Source organism: Pangasianodon hypophthalmus, chromosome 13 (assembly GCF_027358585.1).
Source record: "Pangasianodon hypophthalmus isolate fPanHyp1 chromosome 13, fPanHyp1.pri, whole genome shotgun sequence".
In the NCBI taxonomy this organism is placed as follows: Eukaryota; Metazoa; Chordata; class Actinopteri; order Siluriformes; family Pangasiidae; genus Pangasianodon; species Pangasianodon hypophthalmus.
Window position 1 is genome coordinate 479,169 of NC_069722.1, and position 25,399 is coordinate 504,567.

Genomic DNA, 25,399 nt, shown 5'->3' on the forward strand with positions numbered 1-25,399 from the left:
GTACCTTATTGGTACTAATTGGTATCTAATTTCATATTAGACAGAAGTTTTCATACTCAGCACTCTCTCTCTCTCTCTCTCTCTCTCTCTCTCTGTGTGTGTGTGTGTGTGTGTGTGTGTGTGTGTGTGTGTGTGTGTTACAGGATGTTCGACTGGTCGTATGAGTTCGGTCGCTCGGTGCTGTGTGTGGACTACATGGTCTTCACTCTTCGACTCATTCACATCTTCGCCGTTAACAAACACCTCGGACCCAAAATCATCATCGTCGGCAAAATGGTGAGAAAAACATCAACACGTTTTCTTTACTCCGAATATGTTTCTTTCCATTAGCACAGTTTGCTCTCACTCCACCTTTTAAGCCACACCCACTTTGGCCACGCCTCCCAAAAATTTGAAGCTGGAATTGTAGTCAAAGGTGCAGTTGTACAGAATTATGTAGAAATGATAAATAATAGTAGTTTAAGCCATTGTTTCAGTATTGTGTATTACGTTGTGTATTACAGAGCTAAAAAACAGTTTGAAATCCAGCCTTCTGGTCCAGAATGTTTGTTTATATTTGGATTTGCTTCTTGTCAGTCACTTTATAGCCACGCCCCCAAAGCCCATTCACGTCCTCATAAATTGTCAGTAGAACTTTCTTCGTTATGAGGCGAAGCTGCATGTTGATGGAGTTGTAGCTTGGCTTTAAGCAGCTGAATGTCTGAGTGCGCTTGAAAGTGACGGTCCTTGCTACTTCTACTTGAACCACCATCAGTTTTGAGGGCGGAGCTTTGTGTACATGGCTGGAAATGGGGGCGGGGTCAATGAGTAAAAAAAAAATCATTCAACTCTTATTCGTCTCCACCCATTTAACCGTTCGAGACCTTTTTTTTTCACAAATCTTACATGTCTCAGCTGATCAGGTTTTTAGTTTAAAGAGGAAAATTGTCGCAAATGGTTAACTTTTCTCTTAGCAGCGTGTTTTATTTGTGTATCAGGTGAAGGATGTTTTCTTCTTCCTGTTCTTCCTGGGAGTCTGGCTATTGGCTTACGGCGTGGCCAATCAGGCGCTGATCTACGCTTATGACCCTCGACCTTACTGGGTGATTCGCAGAGTTTTCTACAGACCGTACCTGCACATCTTCGGGCAGATCCCACTGGATGAAATAGATGGTGTGTGTGTGTGTGTGTGTGTGTGTGTTATTACATCCTTATGGTGTTGTTTAACATGTAATGCTAATTCAGGTGTGTTATTTCTCTTTTCTTTTGCAGCTCATAAGCGTATACAGAAGGTTTGCACCAACAACGTGACTCTGATCCAGCAGGGAGCCGAACCGTGTCCGCAGTCAGAAGCCAACTGGCTCGTCCTCATCCTGCTGTCCATCTACCTGCTGGTCACCAACGTCCTGCTGCTCAACCTCCTCATCGCCATGTTCAGGTGTTGCTCCGCCTCCAAGCTGTAGCTTTATTTTGTACAGAAAAACACGGGATAGATTCTGGCCTCAGGGCGGCTCATGGACAGTACCTCAGTAAAAAAAAAAAACACTGATGTAGAAGATGTGAGAATTTTTATTTATTAAAGAAAAATCCTTTTTTTTTATCCTTTTATAGTTACATTTAATGTTAGTTCCTGTTCTCACTTACGTTATAGCAGCTATAAACACTCGTTCCCTCACCAGCCTCTCTCTCTTTTCTCTCTCTTGAAGTTAATAAGTTAAAAAAATCACGAAGAAGCGTAAACTCCTCTGTCCTGAAGATGTCAGAAAACCTAAAGTTACAGCTTTACCTCTGACTGTTACAAAGCGCTGACACTGGAGACTCCTTCCATAAACGTTACATAAACACATTTCTCCTTACAGAAAACTTCACCGTATCAACAATTTACACACGTTTTTCATCTGTTTATTATCAGTGGAGAGTTCGCTGTACGCGTCCCTGTGAATGAGCTGTTACTATAGAAACGATAACGTATTAGAACGAGTGCATTAATATAAACCTGCGCTACTGTCAGAGCTGCTGTTCTAGAGAATTAATCGTGTGTGTGTGTGTGTGTGTGTGTGTGTGTGTGTGTGTACAGCTACACGTTCAGTAAGGTACAGGAGCACAGTGACGTTCACTGGAAGTTCCAGCGCTATAACCTGATAGTGGAGTATCACTCTCGCCCGTGCCTGGCTCCGCCCTTCATCATCCTCTCTCACCTGCGGCTCTTCATCAAGAGAACCATCCGCAAAGTTCCTTCTGTCAAAATCAAACACTTCAGTACGTGTACACAATGCACACACAATACACACACACACACAGTATACACACAGTACACACATAATACACACACACACACAGTACACACACTCTACACACACTCTACACACACAGTACACACACAATACACACACACAGTACACACACTCTACACACACAGCACACACACAGTACACATACTATATACACACACAGTACACACACACAGCACACACTCTACACACACAGTACACACACAGCACACACACTCTACACACACTCTACACACACACACACACACACAGTATACACACAGTACACACATAATACACACACACACACACAGTACACACACTCTACACACACAGTACACACACAGTACACACACAATACACACACACAGTACACACACTCTACACACACAGCACACACACAGTACACATACTATATACACACACAGTACACACACAGTACACACTCTACACACACAGTACACACACAGTACACACACAATACACACACACAGTACACACACTCTACACACACAGCACACACACAGTACACATACTATATACATACACAGTACACACACACAGCACACACTCTACACACACAGTACACACACAGCACACACACTCTACACACACAGTACACACACAATACACACACAATACACACACACACACACACACAGTATACACACAGTACACATACTATATACACACACAGTACACACACACAGCACACACACTCTACACACACAGTACACACACAGCACACACACTCTACACACACTCTACACACACTCTACACACACAGTACACACACAGTACACACACACAGTACACACACTCTACACACACAGTACACACACAGCACACACACTCTACACACACAGTACACACACAGTACACACACAATACACACACACAGTACACACACTCTACACACACAGTACACACTATATACACACACAATACACACACACAGTACACACACAGTACACACACTCTACACACACACACAATACACACACAGTATACACACAGTACACACATAATACACACACACACACAGTACACACACAGTACACACACTCTACACACACACAGTACACACACTCTACACACACAGTACACACACAATACACACACACAATACACATACTATATACACACACAGTACACACACTCTACACACACAGCACACACACAATACACACACTCTACACACACATTACACACAGAATACACACAGTGTCTGTGTGAGTGTTTGTATGATTCTGTCTGCATCTCTTATGTCTGTTTTCCTGTTTTGAGTTACAGTGAGCTAAAATACTTTACAACTATACAGCAGGGTTTAATGAAGGGTGCCAATAATTCTCTCTCCCCCTCTCTCTCTCTCTCTCTCTCTCTCTCTCTCTCTCTCTCTCTCTCTCTCCCTCTCTCCCCCCTGTCTCTCTCTCTCTCCCTCTCTCTCCCCCTCCCTCTCTCTCTCTCTCTCCCTCTCTCCCCCTGTCTCTCTCTCTCTCTCTCTCTCCCTCCCTCTCTCTCTCTCTCTCCCTCTCTCTCTCTCTCTCCCTCTCTCCCCCTGTCTCTCTCTCTCTCTCTCTCTCCCTCCCTCTCTCTTTCCTCTCCCCCCCTCTCTCTCTCTCTGTCTCTCTCTCTCTCTCTCTCCCTCTCTCCCCCTGTCTCTCTCTCTCCCCCTCTCTCTGTCTCTCTCTCTCCCTCTCTCCCCCTGTCTCTCTCTCTCTCTCTCTCTCCCTCCCTCTCTCTTTCCTCTCCCCCCCTCTCTCTCTCTCTGTCTCTCTCTCTCTCTCTCTCCCTCTCTCCCCCTGTCTCTCTCTCTCCCCCTCTCTCTCCCCCTCTCTCTGTCTCTCTCTGTCTGTCTCTCTCTCTCTCTCTCTCTCATCTCTCTCTCTCTCTCTCTCAGTGTTGGATCTGAGAGGTAGGAAGGCGAGCAGGTTGAACACGTGGGAAGCGGTACAGAAGGAGAATTTGCTCTCGACTCAGAGTAAGAAGCTCAGAGACAGCGACACCGAGCGACTCAGACGCACGTCTGCCAAGTCAGTATCTCTCACTGTCACGTCTACACCTGACCTGCCCCTGGCACAGGGGAATTAGTATTATAATTATTATTAATTTTAGAATTAAAACATAATTATATCACACTAAAATACAGTAAGTCTAAATATTACGCATTTTAATAGTAAACATTAAAATGTGTTTCACACAAATTTCCACTTTCAGCAGAGACACTGTGTATAGAAATGATCAATTATTTTGCAGATTTTTGGGTAAATTTCTAAAAACACATCTTTTCCTAAACTGTAATAATAAAAAATATCAGAACAGAGAAATTCATTAATTCATTTCACTGTTTTTGTCCACTCATGACCAATCGCATTATCTGAAGAAGGATTTAAGCCCCGCCTACTTTATTATCACGTCATGTCAAATATCCCTGAAAAGATAGTACAAACACATCAAATCACATTTTTCATTTTTAAAAAACAAAAATCTCAGATGAAATCTAGATGACCTTTATTCCTAAAACTTTACATCTTCATTCCTCGAGTTAGCAGAAAGAAATGATCACTATCATCACCCAGAGAACTGCGGGAGCTGGAGGTTGTGTGAGATTAAAAAGAATACACACCTTGTTTTCAGAGTTTACGGCATGAGTCATGAGTGCAATAAAACATCACTTCAAACTGTTTTATTTATAGAAATAAACTCATTACCTAATGGTTAAATATTAAAAGGTAACTCACGCTACTCGCTTATCCAGTGTTCTACTAATCAGAACGTCTTATCAAGAGATTCTGCTGTTGTTCACGTCACTCTTGCACTTGAGTTCATGCTTTAAAGCTGGAGGTGTTTTTTCTGATCAGATCAGAGTAATAAAGTAAAAATAAAATAGCACCAGAGACGTGCGCTGGTTTTGTTTTATTGTGTGATGATGGTGAATAAGTTCAGGCTTATACGCAGGTTTGATCAGACAGGACGAATCGTTATACAACTCCGACTCTTTGTAAGTTTTTTTTATGGAACTGAATCTTCATGAGTTTTACTGGATTTCCACTGCACTGCATTATCCTGTGCTGGAATCCGTGCTGCGTCTCCGTGGGGGGTAAAGAAGCTTCCTGTGAGTGCCACGTTTCATTTCAGGCTCCGAGCCTTGCACAAAATGCGCACCATTTCAGGACGCTCGCTGTGGCAGCTCCGATTACGTACGTGTGTGAAAACAGGAGACATAAAGAATGTCCAGGCTTGCTGAATTGGGTACAGTGTGTGTGTGTGTGTGTGTGTGTGTGTGTGTGTGTGTGTGTGTGTGTGTGTGTGTGTAGGGTGGACAGCATGCTGAAGCAGATGGCAGAGATTCGAGATCAAGACCGCAGATTGAGAATGCTGGAGTCTGAGGTCAGTGGAGAACCTCTACAGACATGTTTAAGCAGAACCTGTGTGTGTGTGTGTGTGTGTGTGTGTGTGTGTGTGTGTGTGTACAGCAGCTGCTGTTTGTTCGCCTACTCAGCATAGAGCACACACCATCTGTCATCACACACACACACACACACACACATGCACATTGAGATACTCTGACTGTATCTCAGCTGCAGGAAATTGAATTATTTTCATTGTGATCAGGATTTTTGACAAACAATTAATGAGTTAATTACTATCGTTAATTAATATCGTCATTAGTGTAACAAATTATCTAATGGTTAAATAGATAGATAGATAGATAGAAGGAGTATGTATAGCATATGTGTATAAAGCAAACAATGCAGATTTTCCAGAAGTTAATGAAATTAAATAAATTAAACATTTGTTTAATGAACAAAAAAAAAGTTCAGTGTAAAGTGAGCAGAACGGAAAAAAGTACATAAAAATACTCAAATGTGTTCCTTTAAAATATATATTCTAGTCATTTCCTGTAGCGTCACATGACTCCTAATTATCCAATAAAAGTAAGCTGATGTAGTAACGTAGTGAAAACGTGACACTCCATCATTCACCACTGAATTAAATCTGTTTCTGAAGAGTTTCTAACCTCTCCTCCTGCTACACACACCAAGCAAAGTTCTGCTGAATATGAAGTTAATAAAGAATTACTGCGAATGTGTGTGAAGTGATTACCTGCTCGCTCTCCGATCTTTATTCGACTCTGAATGAGTGTTTTACTGAATGAATGTTAAAGTTTTTAAAATTTCAACACAAACGCTGTTTAAATACGTTACACTACATATACTGTACTGTGCAAAAGCAAGTCTGTAAGGTGAAGAAGCTTTCTCAATGAAATGAAAAGACTTTAAATATAAAAACTGAATATATAAAGAGCAGTAAACGTTAATAAACTGAAATATGTGCTTCAGTTCTCTCGGATTCTCAGCTGTGATTTCTTCTGTTTCTGCAGTAAAACCTGAACAGCCTCCATTATGAGTTTATCTCAAACGTGCTAAAGTGTGTGCTTTTGTACTAATACAGTATTGCAGCAGATATAATGAAGTCTGCAGGTCTAAAATGAACACGCAAGACAAATTAATTCATTATTATATACACTATACAGCCAAAAGTATGTGCACCCTCGACCATCACACCCATATGCGTTTCTTCTCCAAACTGTTCCCATAAAGTCTGAAGCACACAGTTGTATAGAACGTCTCTGTGTGCTGTAGCTTTACAGTTTCCCTTCACTGGAACTAAGAGACTGAAACCTGTTCCAGCATGACAATGCCCCTGTGCACAAAGCGAGCTCCATGAAGACATGGTGTGTGAAGGTTGGAGTGGAAGAACTCGAGTGTCCTGCACAGAGCCCTGACCTCAACCCCACTGAACACCTTTGGGATGAACTGGAACACCGACTGAACCCCAGACCTCCTCGACATCCCAACATCAGCGCCTGATCTCACTAATGCTCTTGTAGCTGAATGAACACAAATCCCCACAGCCACGCTCCAACATCTAGTGGAAAGCTTCCCAGAAGAGTGGAGCTCATTATATTAATAAATCTGGAATGGGACGTTCAACAAGCACACATGAGTGTGATGGTCAGGGGTGCACAAACTTTTGGCCATATAGTGTACATATAACTTAAGGGTGTAACGCAAAGCCATTATCTGTTTAGTGGTTAAAATATTCATATCTGTATTTGGATTGAAGCCAGAAGTGGGCGTGGTCTATACTGGAAGGGTGTTTTGTTAACGCTATCGCTATTCCCTGGAAAACATCATAAAAACTGGGCTGCTGGAAAAATAAAAGTCATGTCAAAATGTATAATTATTAATTAATTAATTATTAATAATAAATATTATGTAGGTTGTTTGAGATTTTTGTAAAGCAGTAAAGTAGTAATTTGTATATGAATATCTTATTTTTGAGGTTTTTCACATGACCACGAGCACTGATCATTTAATTTATCTCGTCATTTACATCTCTCCTTATCCGTCTCTCTTGCAGTTGGAGTACTGCTCTAGCTCCCTCTCGTGGATAATGGAAGAACTGGCGCAGAGTGACCTGATCAAACACACCCGTCGCCCCCCCGTCCACCGAGGTACATCCCCCAACACCCCCGTCGCTCTCTCACTCTCCCGCTGCCTCGCTGCAACTGTGCTCGATCCGTCTTACTGCGACAGCGTCTCAGGGCTTAGGTTTCGCAGTGACTTAACAGAGTTGGGCTTAATTTAGATCAGCCTTATATCTGCACATTGCTGAAGCTGCGCTCCTGAAGGCTCCTGGAACTGATTTATATTCAGCATGGCTATAGATGAACACCACGGCTCTGCTGCCTCGGCACATACGTACAATACACACTTCACCTCACACTTCACGTATGCATTCTCTTATAAAATTATTATTGCTTATTATTATTAGAAAATAATTGTTAATTATCAGAGGTTATGGTTAGAAGAGGCCTGAGGGAACAAATCTGCACTTTTTTTTATAAGGAGAATAGCATTCTAGGGTCGAGGAGACGTTCTCCAAAACTACCGAGTTTAGATGGAGGAACAGTGAAGAAGCCAGTTGTGAGGATGAAAAGTAAATTGTAGAGAAGAAGAAGAGATGATTAAAGGCGTCTGTAAGTGAGGAGAAGATTTTAAGTGAGTGTGCTGTTTTACAGAACGTTAATGAAGATCTGAAAGTAAAGGATGAGAGCTGGATGTTGAACAGTTTCTGGAGAGACACAAAGCTGCTGGACCTCAGGAGGGAAATAAACTCATCCAGAAGTTAGAGAAAGAGTGAGGAAGACTATCAGTGGAAAGAAAAGTTTCTTAAGGGTTCTTTGTATGTTTAAAGTTTCTAACGTTCTAAACAGGAACTCTCTGTTTCTGTACTTAAAGCTCCCCTGAAATTAAAATCAGTGTTTCAGAGTTTTTTGTTTCTGTTCCTCAGTGTTATAGACACTGATATGACGGTATATCTAGAAAGTTTATAGTTTGTCACTTTTTCTAGGAAACCAATTAAATATTTTTCTAATGACTGATCCTGTACTAGTCTTGTGTTGATCCAATTAAAATGCCCTTCATCCAGTGGGGGCGTGGCTTGCTCTACAGTAGCAGCTGGTTAGCAGTAAACATGGTTCGTGTTTTCGGTGTGTTTTTGGCCGCACGTCTTCACACACACTATTCACCTGATTTACGGCTCTCAAACCGTTTCATGTGGCCGTGAACTTTTCCCCCCATAAGTGAAGGGTTCAGTTCTGGATTCAGTTTTGTTTTATTTCTTGCCGACGTTTATAAAGTGATGTGAAGCGACACCTCGAGTGCTGATGTTCTTCGTTCTGTGTTTCAGAGTCGGTCCCACCAACTTCTCCCACATGAGACAACAGCAAACAGACGAGTCTCCAAACCAAAGGAGCTTCTGGATTTCCTTTTGCACAAACATGTCAAAGATGAAGATGATGTTGATGATGATGATGATGATGATGATGATATCTCCCTTTCTGAAAAAAAGACTTGCAGTTGTGGGAGAGAAACATGTTTCACCGACACTCTTGCATTTCAATGTTGTTTTTTTTTATAATAAACACCAAATATGAAAACCTCAGTGTTCCTGCTCACATGTCTGACAGGATCACAACTCAGTTCAGTCACATCTCAGAACAGATCTGTAAAGATGTCCAGACTCTCCCTTCTTCTTTTTTTAATATATATATGATTTGTATTTTATTTTTTATAGATTTCAGTTGAGTCAGTTAATGAAACAGTGATTACAGGTGAAATGTAATGTAAAATCTGTTGTTTGTTTTGTAGGGGAATGTGATTCAAGGGTCTTTAAAAGCTCTCATATGTGTTCTGAGTTGCATTAGATGTTTTCTATGAGTTGATTTTTAAATTTTCTAAATATAAAAATCATTTGATTATTACGCTTCATGTGTGTCTCGTGTAAGTTTATTCTGTAATCAGGGTCTTGGCCTTTCCTGGTGCCGTGGCTCGTGACCCCTCCCAGTCGTCTGAAGGGCGATCATTTGATTCCATGTCATGGTCTCGCAGGAGCCTTACATGGGAAGACTGGGGGCCAAGAAGACTGGGGGTCAGGATCAGGTTCTCATCTCCACTGACTGTGGATCAGAGACACTGTTGCTGCTGCTGCTGCTTTCGAGTTCATTTCTTCGTTTAATGCTAAAGAGCAACGCAGGAAATTTTCTCCAATGCAACTCAATGTAATGGCTAGTTTTTTAATCATATTTCATCCAATAATTAATGAATAATTGAATAATTGAGTTTGGAGATGTTTTCCAGGACTTCTGTGCTGTTTCTCTACCTCACTGTCTTTAGATTTTCCAAATGATCTCTTTAAGAAGCCACAAATTTGTTCTGTTCAAACAAAAATTCCAAAAGTTGGTCAATTTAATGCAAGTCTTCACCAGTTTGTTTTAATGTCTAATATACTGTGAGGTATAACATGATCACGATAATGGTTATTGTTATTAAATGATGTTCTTGTTCATTGCAGACTCTGAAATTAAAAGTAAGACATTTTTTATTCAAAGTTCTATAATTAAGGATTGAGGTGTTTTGTCCATGTTAGGTTCCTAAAAATGCACCACGTGCTCCATTTGTCCTCTAATTACGACTAACTAGCTCTCAACACCGAGTGTCCGAGTCCCTGAACTCTAACCTTTTACTCCATATATAGCGTGCAGTGACGGGGACGAACACGACCGAGTCGTACAATAACAGCACTACGAGCCACGGTGAACTCGAGTGCTCTTCTAACACGCACAGGAAACAGTCATTAACTGATCGGACTTGGTTTTCACAACTTCAGGTCTGATCATGCTGTAGTTAAATATGTGGGTCAAATCTCAAGAGTCGGCCGTGTAACTCGGCTCAGACCAGAGAGAGGAGGAGGAGGAGGGGTAGAGGCAAATATCTCAAAGGCATGTGTAGTTACATCTCCACTTTCAACCACTGTGCAATTTCTTCTCCCTCTTGAGCCCTATCCCGTTCTCGCCTGTCAGTTGCTCCTCACACTGCTCAACGTCGACTTTTTACTGTATAACATACTGTAAAGGATCATGAGATAGTTATAACTCTTCTGTTAGGGTTCTTCTGAGTTCCTGACAGGTGTACAGAGAGAGTAACGGTGTTAATGGTGGTGTTGGTGGTGAAGGGTGTACAGAGAGAGAATAGTGGTGGTGATAGTGTAGGTGGCGAGGTGTGTACAGAGAGAATAGTGGTTGTGGTGTTGGTGGTGGTGAGGGGTGTACAGAGAGAGAATAGTGGTGGTGGTGAGGGGTGTACAGAGAGAGAATAGTGGTGGTGGTGAGGGGTGTACAGAGAGAGAATAGTGGTGGTGGTGGTGAGGAGTGTACAGAGAGAGTATAGTGGTGGTGGTGTTGATGGTGAGGAGTGTACAGAGAGAGTATAGTGGTGGTGGTGTTGGTGGTGAGAGGTGTATAGAGAGAGAATAGTGGTGTTGGTGTTGATGGTGAGGGGTGTACAGAGTGAGAATAGTGGTGGTGGTGGTGGTGGTGAGAGGTGTATAGAGAGAGAATAGTGGTGGTGGTGAGGGGTGTACAGAGAGAGAATAGTGGTGGTGGTGGTGAGGAGTGTACAGAGAGAGTATAGTGGTGGTGGTGTTGATGGTGAGGAGTGTACAGAGAGAGTATAGTGGTGGTGGTGTTGGTGGTGAGAGGTGTATAGAGAGAGAATAGTGGTGGTGGTGAGGGGTGTACAGAGAGAGAATAGTGGTGGTGGTGAGGGGTGTACAGAGAGAGAATAGTGGTGGTGGTGGTGAGGAGTGTACAGAGAGAGTATAGTGGTGGTGGTGTTGATGGTGAGGAGTGTACAGAGAGAGTATAGTGGTGGTGGTGTTGGTGGTGAGAGGTGTATAGAGAGAGAATAGTGGTGGTGGTGGTGGTGGTGAGAGGTGTATAGAGAGAGAATAGTGGTGGTGGTGAGGGGTGTACAGAGAGAGAATAGTGGTGGTGGTGAGGGGTGTACAGAGAGAGAATAGTGGTGGTGGTGGTGAGGAGTGTACAGAGAGAGTATAGTGGTGGTGGTGTTGATGGTGAGGAGTGTACAGAGAGAGTATAGTGGTGGTGGTGTTGATGGTGAGGGGTGTACAGAGTGAGAATAGTGGTGGTGGTGGTGGTGGTGAGAGGTGTATAGAGAGAGAATAGTGGTGGTGGTGAGGGGTGTACAGAGAGAGAATAGTGGTGGTGGTGAGGGGTGTACAGAGAGAGAATAGTGGTGGTGGTGAGGGGTGTACAGAGAGAGAATAGTGGTGGTGGTGGTGGTGGTGGTGAGGGGTGTACAGAGAGAGAATAGTGGTGGTGGTGGTGAGGGGTGTACAGGGAGAGAATAGTGGTGGTGGTGGTGAGAGGTGTACAGAGAGAGAATAGTGGTGGTGGTGGTGGTGAGGGGTGTACAGGGAGAGAATAGTAGTGGTGGTGGTGAGGGGTGTACAGAGAGAGAATAGTGGTGGTGGTGGTGGTGAGGGGTGTACAGAGAGAGAATAGTGGTGGTGGTGGTGAGGGGTGTACAGAGAGAGAATAGTGGTGGTGGTGAGAGGTGCACAGAGAGAGAATAGTGGTGGTGGTGGTGGTGGTGGTGAGGAGTGTACAGGGAGAGAATAGTGGTGGTGGTGGTGAGAGGTGTACAGAGAGAGAATAGTGGTGGTGGTGGTGAGAGGTGTACAGAGAGAGAATAGTGGTGGTGGTGAGGGGTGTACAGAGAGAGAATAGTGGTGGTGGTGGTGAGAGGTGTACAGAGAGAGAATAGTGGTGGTGGTGGTGGTGAGAGGTGTACAGAGAGAGAATAGTGGTGGTGGTGGTGGTGAGAGGTGTACAGAGAGAGAATAGTGGTGGTGGTGGTGAGAGGTGTACAGAGAGAGAATAGTGGTGGTGGTGAGGGGTGTACAGAGAGAGAATAGTGGTGGTGGTGGTGAGGGGTGTACAGAGAGAGAATAGTGGTGGTGGTGGTGGTGGTGAGGGGTGCACAGAGAGAGAATAGTGGTGGTGGTGGTGAGGGGTGTACAGAGAGAGAATAGTGGTGGTGTATGTGGTGGTGAGGAATGTACAGAGAGAGAATAGTGGTGGTGGTGGTGGTGGTGGTGTTGAGGGGTGTACAGAGAGAGAATAGTGGTGGTGGTGAGGGGTGTACAGAGAGAGAATAGTGGTGGTGGTGGTGAGAGGTGTACAGAGAGAGAATAGTGGTGGTGGTGAGGGGTGTACAGAGAGAGAATAGTGGTGGTGGTGGTGGTGGTGGTGAGGGGTGTACAGAGAGAGAATAGTGGTGGTGGTGGTGAGAGGTGTACAGAGAGAGAATAGTGGTGGTGGTGGTGGTGGTGAGGGGTGTACAGAGAGAGAATAGTGGTGGTGGTGGTGAGAGGTGTACAGAGAGAGAATAGTGGTGGTGGTGGTGGTGAGAGGTGTACAGAGAGAGAATAGTGGTGGTGGTGGTGGTGAGAGGTGTACAGAGAGAGAATAGTGGTGGTGGTGGTGAGAGGTGTACAGAGAGAGAATAGTGGTGGTGTATGTGGTGGTGAGGAATGTACAGAGAGAGAATAGTGGTGGTGGTGAGAGGTGTACAGAGAGAGTATAGTGGTGGTGGTGGTGAGGGGTGTACAGAGAGAGAATAGTGGTGGTGGTGAGGGGTGTACAGAGAGAGAATAGTGGTGGTGGTGAGGGGTGTACAGAGAGAGAATAGTGGTGGTGGTGGTGAGGGGTGCACAGAGAGAGAATAGTGGTGGTGGTGGTGAGGGGTGTACAGAGAGAGAATAGTGGTGGTGTATGTGGTGGTGAGGAATGTACAGAGAGAGAATAGTGGTGGTGGTGGTGGTGGTGGTGTTGAGGGGTGTACAGAGAGAGAATAGTGGTGGTGGTGAGGGGTGTACAGAGAGAGAATAGTGGTGGTGGTGAGAGGTGTACAGAGAGAGAATAGTGGTGGTGGTGAGGGGTGTACAGAGAGAGAATAGTGGTGGTGGTGGTGGTGGTGGTGAGGGGTGTACAGGGAGAGAATAGTGGTGGTGGTGGTGAGAGGTGTACAGAGAGAGAATAGTGGTGGTGGTGAGGGGTGTACAGAGAGAGAATAGTGGTGGTGGTGGTGGTGGTGGTGAGGGGTGTACAGAGAGAGAATAGTGGTGGTGGTGGTGAGGAGTGTACAGGGAGAGAATAGTGGTGGTGGTGAGGGGTGTACAGAGAGAGAATAGTGGTGGTGGTGGTGAGAGGTGTACAGAGAGAGAATAGTGGTGGTGGTGGTGGTGAGAGGTGTACAGAGAGAGAATAGTGGTGGTGGTGGTGAGAGGTGTACAGAGAGAGAATAGTGGTGGTGGTGAGGAGTGTACAGAGAGAGAATAGTGGTGGTGGTGGTGAGGGGTGCACAGAGAGAGAATAGTGGTGGTGTATGTGGTGGTGAGGAGTGTACAGAGAGAGAATAGTGGTGGTGGTGGTGAGGGGTGTACAGAGAGAGAATAGTGGTGGTGGTGAGGGGTGTACAGAGAGAGAATAGTGGTGGTGGTGGTGAGGGGTGTACAGAGAGAGAATAGTGGTGGTGGTGGTGTTGAGGGGTGTACAGAGAGAGAATAGTGGTAGTGGTGGTGGTGGTGGTGATGAGGGGTGTACAGAGAGAGAATAGTGGTGGTGGTGGTGGTGGTGAGGGGTGTACAGAGAGAGAATAGTGGTGTTTGTGGAGTTGGTGGTGGTGGTGAGGGGTGTACAGAAAGAGAATAGTGGTGTTGGTTTTGTTGGTGGTGGTGGTGAGGGGTGTACAGAGAGAGAATAGTGGTGGTGTATGTGGTGGTGAGGGGTGTACAGAAAGAGAATAGTGGTGTTGGTTTTGTTGGTGGTGAGAGGTGTACAGAGAGAGAATAGTGGTGGTGGTGGTGAGGGGTGTACAGAGAGAGAATAGTGGTGGTGTATGTGGTGGTGAGGAGTGTACAGAGAGAGAATAGTGGTGGTGGTGGTGGTGAGGGGTGTACAGAGAGAGAATAGTGGTGGTGGCGTTGGTGGTGGTGAGAGGTGTACAGAGAGAGAATAGTGGTGGTGGTGAGGGGTGTACAGAGAGAGAATAGTGGTGGTGGCGTTGGTGGTGGTGAGGGGTGTACAGAGAGAGAATAGTGGTGGTGGTGGTGGTGGTGGTGAGGGGTGTACAGAGAGAGAATAGTGGTGGTGGTGGTGGTGGTGGTGAGGGGTGTACAGAGAGAATAGTGGTGGTGGTGGTGGTGGTGGTGAGGGGTGTACAGAGAGAGAATAGTGGTGGTGGTGGTGGTGGTGGTGAGGGGTGTACAGAGAGAGAATAGTGTTGGTGGTGGTGGTGGTGAGGGGTGTACAGAGAGAGAATAGTGGTGGTGGTGGTGGTGGTGGTGAGGGGTGTACAGAGAGAGAATAGTGTTGGTGGTGGTGGTGGTGAGAGGTGTACAGGGAAAGAATAGTGGTGGTGGTGTTGGTGGTATGACAGGAGTTGAGGGAGTGTTTCTGGGTGTCAGTGTTGCGCTGTGCCAGAGAAGGTCACATTACCCTGACGCTGGTAGAGCTGGGTTTTAAATAGAGGGAGCCATTCCTCCACCCTGCTCCCAGTGCACTATTTTAGGGACATGCTGAAGAGACACGGGGTGGGAAGGCGCTAAGTGTGGATCCACTGCTGCCCCAAAATGTGCAAGCAGACTGCTGATCTACCTGTGCGTGAATTTCTGCATGTGCTAGCTCATTATTCTGAAACAGTTGCTCGAATAGATCACAAATGAGTAAAATATCCTGCGGTTAATTGGGGTGTGTGTGTGTGTGTGTGTGTGTGCGTGTGTGTAAAGTGAGTCACTTCATTACATTATTTAAGAAATAAACATATGAAGCATATGAAGTTTCCTGACACTCGCCACAACATCTGATTCAGCTCATCATTAAAAATAAATAAATAAATAAACAAAAAGACATGTCTGTACATGAACAACAAGTATGGACGTGTGTGTGTGTGTGTGTGTGTGTGTGTGAGAATATCCTCCAGTTCTATATGCTAATCATTCCATCTAACACATGGACTTAAATGAAATGGTCTCCTTCTCCCAGCTCATCCTCTTGATATAGACCTGATATGTTCTCCCTCCCTTCCTCCCTCGTTCTCTCCTTCTCTTTCGCTCTCTCTCACACTCTCTCTCACTATCTTTCTCCACCCTCATGCTCACAATATATGGTCATCGTCTCCATACACCCCCTCCTGGGCCACGGCCTTCTCTAAAGTTAAACCCCAACATTTGATGACGGCAGGAAAGCAAGCAATATATGCCGCCCTCCGTCTCTCGATTGCTCTCTAAAGCATATGGACAGTAGTTGCCGGCCCGCTCGCCCGCACTTGGCCCTGTCACTCATGCCCTGAGTCCCCCGCCCCCGTCTCGTCTTACCCCCGAGTTGGTCTCTCAGTCCGTCTGCGCACCATTAGTGAGCTCTGTGTTGCAGACGCTGCCTAGCCTGCTGCGCCTCTCCTCTTTGGTCTTCACACGCTAAGTCACCGCAGAGTGGGAACATCGTCATCATCATCTCTTTTTTGGGCTTTTTTTTTTAAACTCACCCGCGTGCGGTGCATTTTGCGAAACCTACCTGAATCCCAGGGGATCATCTAGAGTTTTATGCTGGGAACAAGCGTGTGGATTTGGACTGTTTAGAAGTTGGAATACCTCCGGGCTTGTATCTGCTCACCTGTTGCTCCTGGTGTGAGAGTGAGTGCATGCCACAGGGTGCGTGAGCGGTGGACTCACTCCAAGGCGTGACTTCTGAGTGGCATTGAGAGTTGTCAAGCGGGCGAGAAGGAGTGTTACGTTCTCGAGGAATTTGGTGACCTGTGCGTACAGACATGGCTACACTGAGAAGTTGGCTGCTCGGGCTCTTGCTGGTTCTGCTCTGCAGTTTCCAGACGCCCCTGGCTCCCTCTGCTGCCGTAAAGGCCCAGGAGCTTCCTCTCATCCATGAGGAGGGACTAATGGCAGATGATGATGATGACGATGACGACGATGACGACGATGACGACGACGACGATGACGACGACGACGATGATGACGACGATGATGACGACGATGATGACGACGACGATGACGACGACGACGATGATGACGACGATGATGACGACGATGATGATGACGATGACGATGACGATGATGATGACGATGACGATGACGATGATGACGATGATGATGACGACGATGATGACGACGATGACGATGACGACGATGATGATGATGACGATGACGACGATGACGATGACGACGATGATGATGACGACGATGACGACGATGATGACGATGATGATGATGATGACGACGATGATGACGATGACGATGATGATGACGATGACGACGATGATGACGACGATGACGACGACGACGATGATGACGACGACGACGATGACGACGATGACGACGACGACGATGATGATGACGACGACGATGACGACGACGATGATGATGATGACCATGAAGGTACGTAACCTTGCTCACACATCAACTCAGTGTTTGTGCTTTGTATCCCCCTGATTTCTTAGATGTTTTGACCCCCTCTTACTCCTCCTTTGTTGATCTTCTCCTTTTTGGAGTAAGACAGGGGAGGAGCGAGGGAACATCTGGCCCATCCCTAGCTCTTCTAGGCATGCTGTCCTCAAACCAATCATAGCTCTAACCCAACTGATCGTTTTCGTTATCCAATCAGATCATTCAGTAGTTGGTTCTCTGCAGTAGTCCCTCCTCCCCTCTCTGTCTTTCCATCAACCTGGCTTTCTCTGATTCTCTCTGTCTTCTCTTCCCTGCTGAAACAGAGCTATGAGTTCTGTGGGCCCTCTGAAGGCGGACTGTGTCGAGTCCCGAAGTGCAGTGCAGTGCAGTACTTATGAACTGAGGACTTGAGAGAGAGAGAAAAAAGCAAAAACCCAGCGCTGCAGTCTGAGCCGCAGGCCTCACGCTGCCTCTATAGATCAGATCGTTGTTTGATTTGTGTCTCGTTTTGAAAGAGTGGGGTCCCTTCTTCCCTCCACCCCGTTCCCGTTCCAATTTGGATTGACCTGCACTTGTGCCTCCATGTGAACCTACAGAGAAAGAAGGAGAGACAGGGAGATGTAGTCGTAGCCTGGGATTGATAAAGAGAAGGACAAAAACGAGGACAGAGTCTAGTGGGGGCTGATAGAGAGAGAGAGACAGGAGGAGGTCTGGTAGTTACCCAGGAAAGAGACTGATTGGATTGATAGGTTCAAGATTCTCTCTCTTTCTCTACATCTCTCCCATCTCGTTCTTTCTCTGTAGAGATTCTCCATCATTGTCACCAAAGCAGTTGTACTAATGTAACATGTACTCCCCTGGTTTGTCTTTTTTTGTACACTTTTGTGTGTTTTTAAAACCATATTTATCTACAATATATGATTTTTGTTTTTTCACATTTACACACATACATACCCTGTTACCTGCTAACCTCTAAGTTTCATTGTTTGCATTTTAAACATGTTTATATATATATATATATATATATACAAGCTCAACTATCCTCTCATTCTCAATCATCTTCTGAGCCTCTGTGTAAAAACCTCAACATGGATCTACTGTAATTTATTTAAAAATTTGATACTGTTAAAGTTTGAGTAATATCTGATAACATTTAGTGGATTATTAATTAGTCGATTGATGTGACAATATGATTATAACAATGTACAATGTGGTTGATTTCATTTTGGAGACACAAAGCAATAAACTTTAAGTAAACAACTAATAAAAATATTAATGAAATGAAATATTCTGCAGCAATAACACTGACCAGCGGAGAGGTAGTGAAAGAGAGAGAATGTGAATTCACCAAAAAATTATGCACTCCCCAGTCCAATGTATAACAAGGGAACAGGAAAAAAAACATGTTATTGCCACTTTCACACTTTACCCTGCCACTTAATCTTTCTTTGTTCATCTTTTAAAAACATTTTTTGTACCATTTGTTGATCAATATTCTGTTGACTGTAATATGTGTGAAATCAGCACAGTAGTGTGTCCTACCACCTAATCATCACATCCTTTAACCCCACTTTGAAACGATGGAATAAATCAAATGATCCCGAGGTTTTTTTTTCTGTGCGTGTGCTGTCTGCTCTCTGAGGCCGGCAGGTCGAAAAACTCCCGATCTGAGACACTGCTCCTGTTTCAGGAAATCTCTCATGGCGTGGTAACATCTGAGCGATCTTCAAAATCTCACTGCTGAGTGAAACCAATCTAGTGCACAGGTTCTCCACCATGATCCTGGAGAACCCACTGTCCTGCATATCTTCCTACTCTAATTCAATTAATCAGCTAATTAACAGTGAAGTGTGTGTGTGTGTGTGTGTGTGTGTGTGTGTTTTAGAGCAGGAAAAACACTAAAATGTGCAGGACAGGACACAGGGTTCTCCATGGACCTGTGAGCTAGATGAGTATAGAAGTTTGTGGCATAGTCGTGACCAGACTAAAGTACTTATAAACTGTAATGTCACTCACGCTCCAGTGCATCCACACATCCCTTTAAATACGTCTTTACAATAATATTTTAAGCAAATAACACAACTACATGAAACAGCAAAACTTTAGCTAACTTATCTCTTTGGTGATGTCGATCAGAATGTTCTTGAGAACAAAACATTTTTTTCTTATATGTATTCTGATAAATTCTACTTGATAGTACTTCTTTCTCTCTAGGAAATGTTTGAGACGTTGTGTTCATCACCATAGCACCATCAGGCCAGTTAGGGATCCACTGATATTCAGAATACACATATCTGTTCCATATCTGTGGGTTGAAAATATACATGTCCATTTTGAAATTGGGATTTTATGGAATTTGTTCTGCTTTTCTCTGGGATACTCATCCAGTCTTATCAATGACACCTACTGTACACTCTCAAGAGGTTCCATCAAGAGGACATTTTTTGTTCCTTTAGTCTGTATTTTATGTCTTTAAAAAATGATTGAAGGTACATAATTAGACCTTAAGGACCACTGATGTACCTTTAAAGCTTTACATTAAAAGCCAATTAAAAGGCTCCTAAAAAAACAACTTCTCAGGAAAAATTTTCATATTAAAGCTATAAAAGATGTTCTCCTGATGGTTCCATCCCAGTGACAGGATCATTCAGTCAGTCAGTGAGCCAAAAAAAAAAGCCTTGTCTAAGCAAACTCATTTTTTTTTTTTTTTTGGTAAAAATCTGAAATAGTAAGCTTTGTACATGAGAGATTTCAGATATAGTTTTATCCAAACTATAGCTGTTTACGTAATTGTTTTCATTCATTTATATTCATTAAGAATACCGGTCCACGCCACTCTGTTGCAGTAATTATGTAATTTAACATAACAAATTAAATTTATCAAAAAACATAAGACTTACAGGGGTGCCAATACTTAGTTTTACAATATATTACATGTTTCAGGCTTTGCATATGCTTCATCACCCAAAGGTTTCTATTTAAGGATAAGAAGAAAGTTTTTCCTATCAACTCTAAAAAGCAAAAAGTTTAGTAAAAGATATATTATATACTGTATATATATAAAATATGAACGTAGAATGAGAATTTAGAGAAACATGGCACGCTAAAGGCTATAGAACTAGCAACTGTGACACAAACTGCTAACTCAGCAGATAAAACAATAAATCTACATTACAGCAAAAAATAATTCATTAACACACAAAAAAAACTTATAAAGGTTGATATCATTTATAAAATCTCGCTGTGAAATAATAAATTTGTAGCTAAATGATCCCAGCTAGCAGCTCAACTAGACAAGACATGGGCAAGCTAGCTAGCAACAAGATAACTAACTAGCTATCGAGCTGAACGGTTAAACTAGCTGTAAAAAGCACAATATATATATTATATTATTATAATATAGTTAGTATAGTAAACTAATCACTTGTGTACGTTTGTGTAAAAAGATGAAACTCTCTTTTGTTGATATTTAGTTAAGCTAATTAACTCTAACAGTTCGCTAAGTTAAGCTAATATTGCTACCTCCAAGAAAAACCAGCTAGCTTCCATGATACAGCTAACAGGCTAGCCAGATAGCATTAAATATAGCATAATACAGATTTTTTTTTCACTCGTTTTTGTTTTGTTTCTAGTTTTCACTTTCTTTTCTATTGTCTATAAATTATGCTAGCACTAAAGCACACAGGCCAAAGCTACAGCAGCTATGTTTAAAAATGTATTAAATGATGTAGCAATAGCTATGTGTACAAGCTAATGCTAACAGACAACTATTAGAAGCTGCTAAAGAGTTTTACTGTAATTTATTTATTACTCAGTCTTACTAGTAACTGTGTCAGTTACTAGCAGGTTAATACATTTAATATAAATATTTATTCTTTAAAATGTCTTAATTCTTGACTGTCTGTGGTGTTATATCTGAGACAGAAAGAGATTTATGCTAGCAGTTTGCATCGTTACTGTAAGCTAAAACAGTTTTAATGCCTTTAAGCTTTTCATTGCATCATTTTTGGGTTTAATTGCTGAACACGGACAGTTTCTGGTCACCGTCAGTGAAAATTAAACAGATTATAGTCATTCTGCCTCCACGCATGAAGTGAATTTGGCTTGTCTTTTGAGTGTGTAGTGATTAAACAATCATTCTCACGTTCTGCATAATGCTCAGAGGAAGAGTGTGTAGTGTACAGTCTGACATTCTGAACATAACTGAAGACTGTAGCAAATACTTTAGTTTAAAAAAGAATGAAATTAATTTAAAAATTCACACAACCTGGGCACTCTATAGTCTAAACATAAGTTGGACACAGCCAGCTTTTACGCTAATGTGTACACACAAACGACACGCTGAAGACCATGTAGACAATACCCAAGGCTAATAAGAGGAAAACATAATCAAGGACAAAAACACTGTGACCCAGTAAAAACAGATAAATGTACATTATGAGTGAACAAAGGACGGACACGTATGCATCAGGAGTAAGCACATTGAAATGGTCTTAAATGATTAAATCATGTATCATCATCATCACGTCCACCAAAAGAGGGGGCTGTAATGCTATTTTAAATATACACTCACTGAGCACTTTATCAGGAACACTTGTACACTTCATGCAGTTATCTAATCAGCGCAAGAGCTTCAGTTAATGTTCACATCAAATATCAGAATGTGGAGAAAGTCTGATCTCTGTGACTTTAACCGTGCCATGGTTGTTGGTTTGAGTATTTCTGTAACTGCTGATCTCCTGGGATTTTCACACACAACAGTCTCTAGAGTTTACACAGAATGGTGTGAAAAATAAAGAACATCCTGTGAAAAGAGGATCTGCAGGCTGAAACACCTGCTGATGAGAGATCAGAGGAGAAAGACCAGACTGGTTCGAGCTGACAGGAAGTCTATAGTAACTCAAATAATCACTCTTTATAACCATGATGAACAGAAAAGCTCATGTGTACAGACTCAACCAAACTGGACAGTTGAAGATTAAGAAAAAAAAAATCAACTGGTGTTTTTCTGTTCTTCAACTGTCTGTGTGAGTCTGTGCCCATGAGAGCCTCAGATTCCTGTTCTTGGCTGACATTAGAGGAACCTGATGAGGTTCTTCTGCTGTTGTAGCTCATCCACCTCAAGGTTTGATGTGTTGTGCCTTCTGAGATGTTTTTTTAGCTCACCACGGGTGTAGAGTGATTATTTGAGTTACTACAGACTTCCTGCCAGCTCACAGTCTGCTCATTCTCCTCTGATCTCTCATCAACAACGTGTTTCAGCCTGCAGATCCTTAGCTCACTGCACGTTTTTTGTTTTTCGCATCATTCTGCTGAGACTCCAGAGACTGTTGTGTGTGAAAATCCCAGGAGAGATCAGCAGTTTCTGAAATATTCAAACCAACACGGTTAAAGTCACAGAGATCAGACTTTTTCTTCATTCTGATGTTTGATGTGAACATTAACTGAAGCTCTTGACCTGCATCTGCATGAGTTTATGTGTTGTGCTGTTGCTACATGATTGGCTGATTAGAGAACTACATGAATGTACAGGTGTTCCTAATAAAGTGGACCGTGAGCGTATATAGAAATATACTTGTGCCTTATACTCTGGAGCAAGTTATCATCTAGAACATATTGTACTGTATATTAATTTACAGTGCATTAGCAATCAGGATTAAAATAATAATAAAATAATAATAAAGCTTTTATCATCTGGGCAGTAGAACTTATTAATACGGACCAGATTCTTACAATCTAAAAGCCAGTATTATAAATATTTTAATTGAAATCAGTAGCTATGTTTGTTGTGTTTGCTTTAAAATCTCTTAGCAGTGTTTAAATAATTTATTGATGTATATATTTTGGGGAACTGGACCACATCGACCCATCAGGGGCGGGGTTTAGTGTTTGGGGGCAGGGCTTAGCTCTTGCACCTTTTCTTACAACGTCCTTCCTTCGTTTATTCAATAAAATCACTCCGGCTGATTATGATCTCTATTGATCTGTGTCTGGAAATATTCACAGAGTGAACTAACAACATTTCTTACAGATGATGATGATGATGAAGATGAAGAAGATGAAGAATACCATGACGGCTCCATCTGCAACTTCTGTGCCCACTGTGAGGTAGAGTACTGCCATTTAGAGTCCGGCTGCACGGTTAATTGTTAATATAAAGACTTTATTTTATATGTTTTAAGTCCAGCAGTGCTACAACACACACACATTCATCACATGGTTTAAATCTCTTCATACTGAATCATTTCACACCCCTAAGGCTGTATAGAGAACCCTTCGTCATCCATCATACCCTTACATCCATATACATTAGCAAAACCCCAAATTATTGCTCATTATTTTCTTCTTAATGTCTAGAAGCTGTCAGGAGTTTAACATTTCACTTCTTGGTATTTGGTCACTTTTAGGAAAAAGGGTTCTTCGAGGGTCCTTAAGTTCCTGAAAGAGTTCAGCTTGGAACCTTTTCTGATACACACTGTTGTAGGGTTCTCTGTAGGGATGTAAGTCTTCACAGAGGCACAAATGAAGAACCTTTAACGGTTCGAAAGTTTCTCAAAGCGTGTGTCTTAAAGTCAGACTTTAATGTGATTTGAGTTTTTTTCTCTTTTCTTTCTTCTCGTTTTTCTTGACTTTGAGTGCAGTGTTATACGTAAGTTGTTGACTTTACTGAATCACGGCACCGATGCGGTTTTAATCGGACTTGATGAAACTCATGTGTTTGTTTCCTGCGATAATTTGTCGTGTTGTTTTGGAGACGTCCGTCGCTGTGGCGTTTCAGCTGTCTGTTTGTTTCTGTTCCTCAGCACTGCGACAGCTGCGACAAGTGCCCATGTGAAAAAGGAGACAAATCTGAGCACTGTGAATTCTGTGAGGTGAGAAACCACACACACACATACACACACACACACATACACACACACACACACACACACACATACACACACACACACACACACACACACGCACACACATACACACACACATCATGTTTCCAAGAATCCGCAAAGAAGCGTAAACTCCTCTGTCCTGAAGATGTCGGAAAACTTACAGTTCCAGCTTTACCTCTGACTGTTACAAAGCGCTGACACTGGAGACTCCTTCCATACATGTTACATAAACACATTTCTCCTTACAGAAAACTTCACCATATCAACCATTACACATGTTTATTATTCCGTTTATTATCAGTGGGGCGTTTGCTCTTCCCTGTGAATGAGCTGTTACTATAGAAACGATAACGTATTAGTTATAACGAGCGCGATAGTTATAAACAAACCTGTGATTTGCAGCTGCACTGCTGTCAGAGCTGCTGTTATAGAGAATTAATCAACACCTCCTGACCAATCACAGTCCAGAATCCAGCAGCAGCGTTGCAGTGTTATAGTCATTTTTTATTTTATTTTGGTTAACATTAAAAAAACACACCTCCTTCCACAAATGTTTTTTTTTTAACCTAACCAGTAAAACCCTTCTATTCTCATCTCTTCTTTATTCTTCTCTTTTCTTCTTTGTACTTCTCTTCTTCTCTTTTCTCTCTTCTCCTCTCTTCTCCTCTCAGTCCTGCAAAATGTGTGCCGTGTGTCCAGTGTGTGAGACCGTGTGCCAGCCAGGTAACAGAAACAGATGTTTAAACTCGCATTCTTTCATTCATATTACTATATAAAATATACATCTCTCATTAATTAATTAATTAATTACATTATTTATTCCTTTATTTATTTATGACCTTGTTTCTGTGCTTTAAGGTGGTTTCGTGGACTCTGTAACCGGCTCCATCTATAAGTACGACTCACTTCCTGCACAAACACACTGCTTCTCTACATTAACACTTTATTAACATGTTATGACGGTGTTATAAAGCTGTAATACACCATTAACGCCGTCTGCGCACCGCTTTTTGTTTTGTTTTCAGGACGGTTGCTGATATCTTTGATGACGATGATGATGATAACTAAAAGGCCTTCATCGCCACCGTGTGGCCCAGAGTGTGAATCCGGCTCTCGGGAAACAGAACGAGGAATTAATTATTATTTATAAACTGATCTTTAATGAGTTTATTAATAATCTGATGAGTTTTTGTCACCTGGTTCATTGTTTAATTAGCAGGAAATATATGAAATGTAACTGAGTTCAATAAAATGATGAAACGTTTTACTGGTTGTTTTATTTTTAATATTTAATTTTACCATTATAATGCAAAATATTTTATATTATATTATATTATACTTTCACTCCTGTATTAACCAGTAAAAACATAAAAT

At 42.7% G+C, this 25,399-nt stretch overlaps 2 protein-coding genes and 1 long non-coding RNA gene across 4 annotated transcripts in view; all 3 read left to right on the plus strand.

The window, feature by feature from the left end:
• The window catches only part of trpm4a (transient receptor potential cation channel, subfamily M, member 4a), a 43,023-nt gene extending 33,434 nt beyond the window's left edge, over positions 1 to 9,589 (plus strand). For both annotated transcript variants that reach the window (XM_053239269.1, XM_053239270.1), the window contains exons 22-29: positions 144 to 276; positions 978 to 1,152; positions 1,252 to 1,417; positions 2,057 to 2,238; positions 4,150 to 4,282; positions 5,567 to 5,639; positions 7,677 to 7,770; positions 9,009 to 9,589. In XM_053239269.1, the coding sequence (XP_053095244.1) occupies positions 144 to 276; positions 978 to 1,152; positions 1,252 to 1,417; positions 2,057 to 2,238; positions 4,150 to 4,282; positions 5,567 to 5,639; positions 7,677 to 7,770; positions 9,009 to 9,037 (985 nt within the window). In that variant the 3' untranslated portion in view covers positions 9,038 to 9,589. The remainder of the gene's footprint in view (positions 1 to 143; positions 277 to 977; positions 1,153 to 1,251; positions 1,418 to 2,056; positions 2,239 to 4,149; positions 4,283 to 5,566; positions 5,640 to 7,676; positions 7,771 to 9,008) is intronic.
• A 5,450-nt stretch (positions 9,590 to 15,039) lies between these two features.
• LOC128319866 (uncharacterized) lies at positions 15,040 to 16,262 on the plus strand. Its single transcript, XR_008303324.1, has 2 exons — positions 15,040 to 15,341; positions 15,898 to 16,262. It is a non-coding gene; the product is annotated as an uncharacterized LOC128319866 (long non-coding RNA).
• Positions 16,263 to 16,361: 99 nt separating this feature from the next.
• Positions 16,362 to 25,289, plus strand: LOC113525007 (germ cell nuclear acidic protein). Its single transcript, XM_026911422.3, has 6 exons — positions 16,362 to 17,129; positions 23,170 to 23,246; positions 23,942 to 24,010; positions 24,697 to 24,748; positions 24,884 to 24,920; positions 25,051 to 25,289. Exons 1-6 carry the CDS (start codon positions 16,508 to 16,510, stop codon positions 25,091 to 25,093), a joined length of 900 nt encoding a protein of 299 aa, XP_026767223.3. The 5' UTR covers positions 16,362 to 16,507; the 3' UTR covers positions 25,094 to 25,289.
• Positions 25,290 to 25,399: the final 110 nt, after the last annotated feature.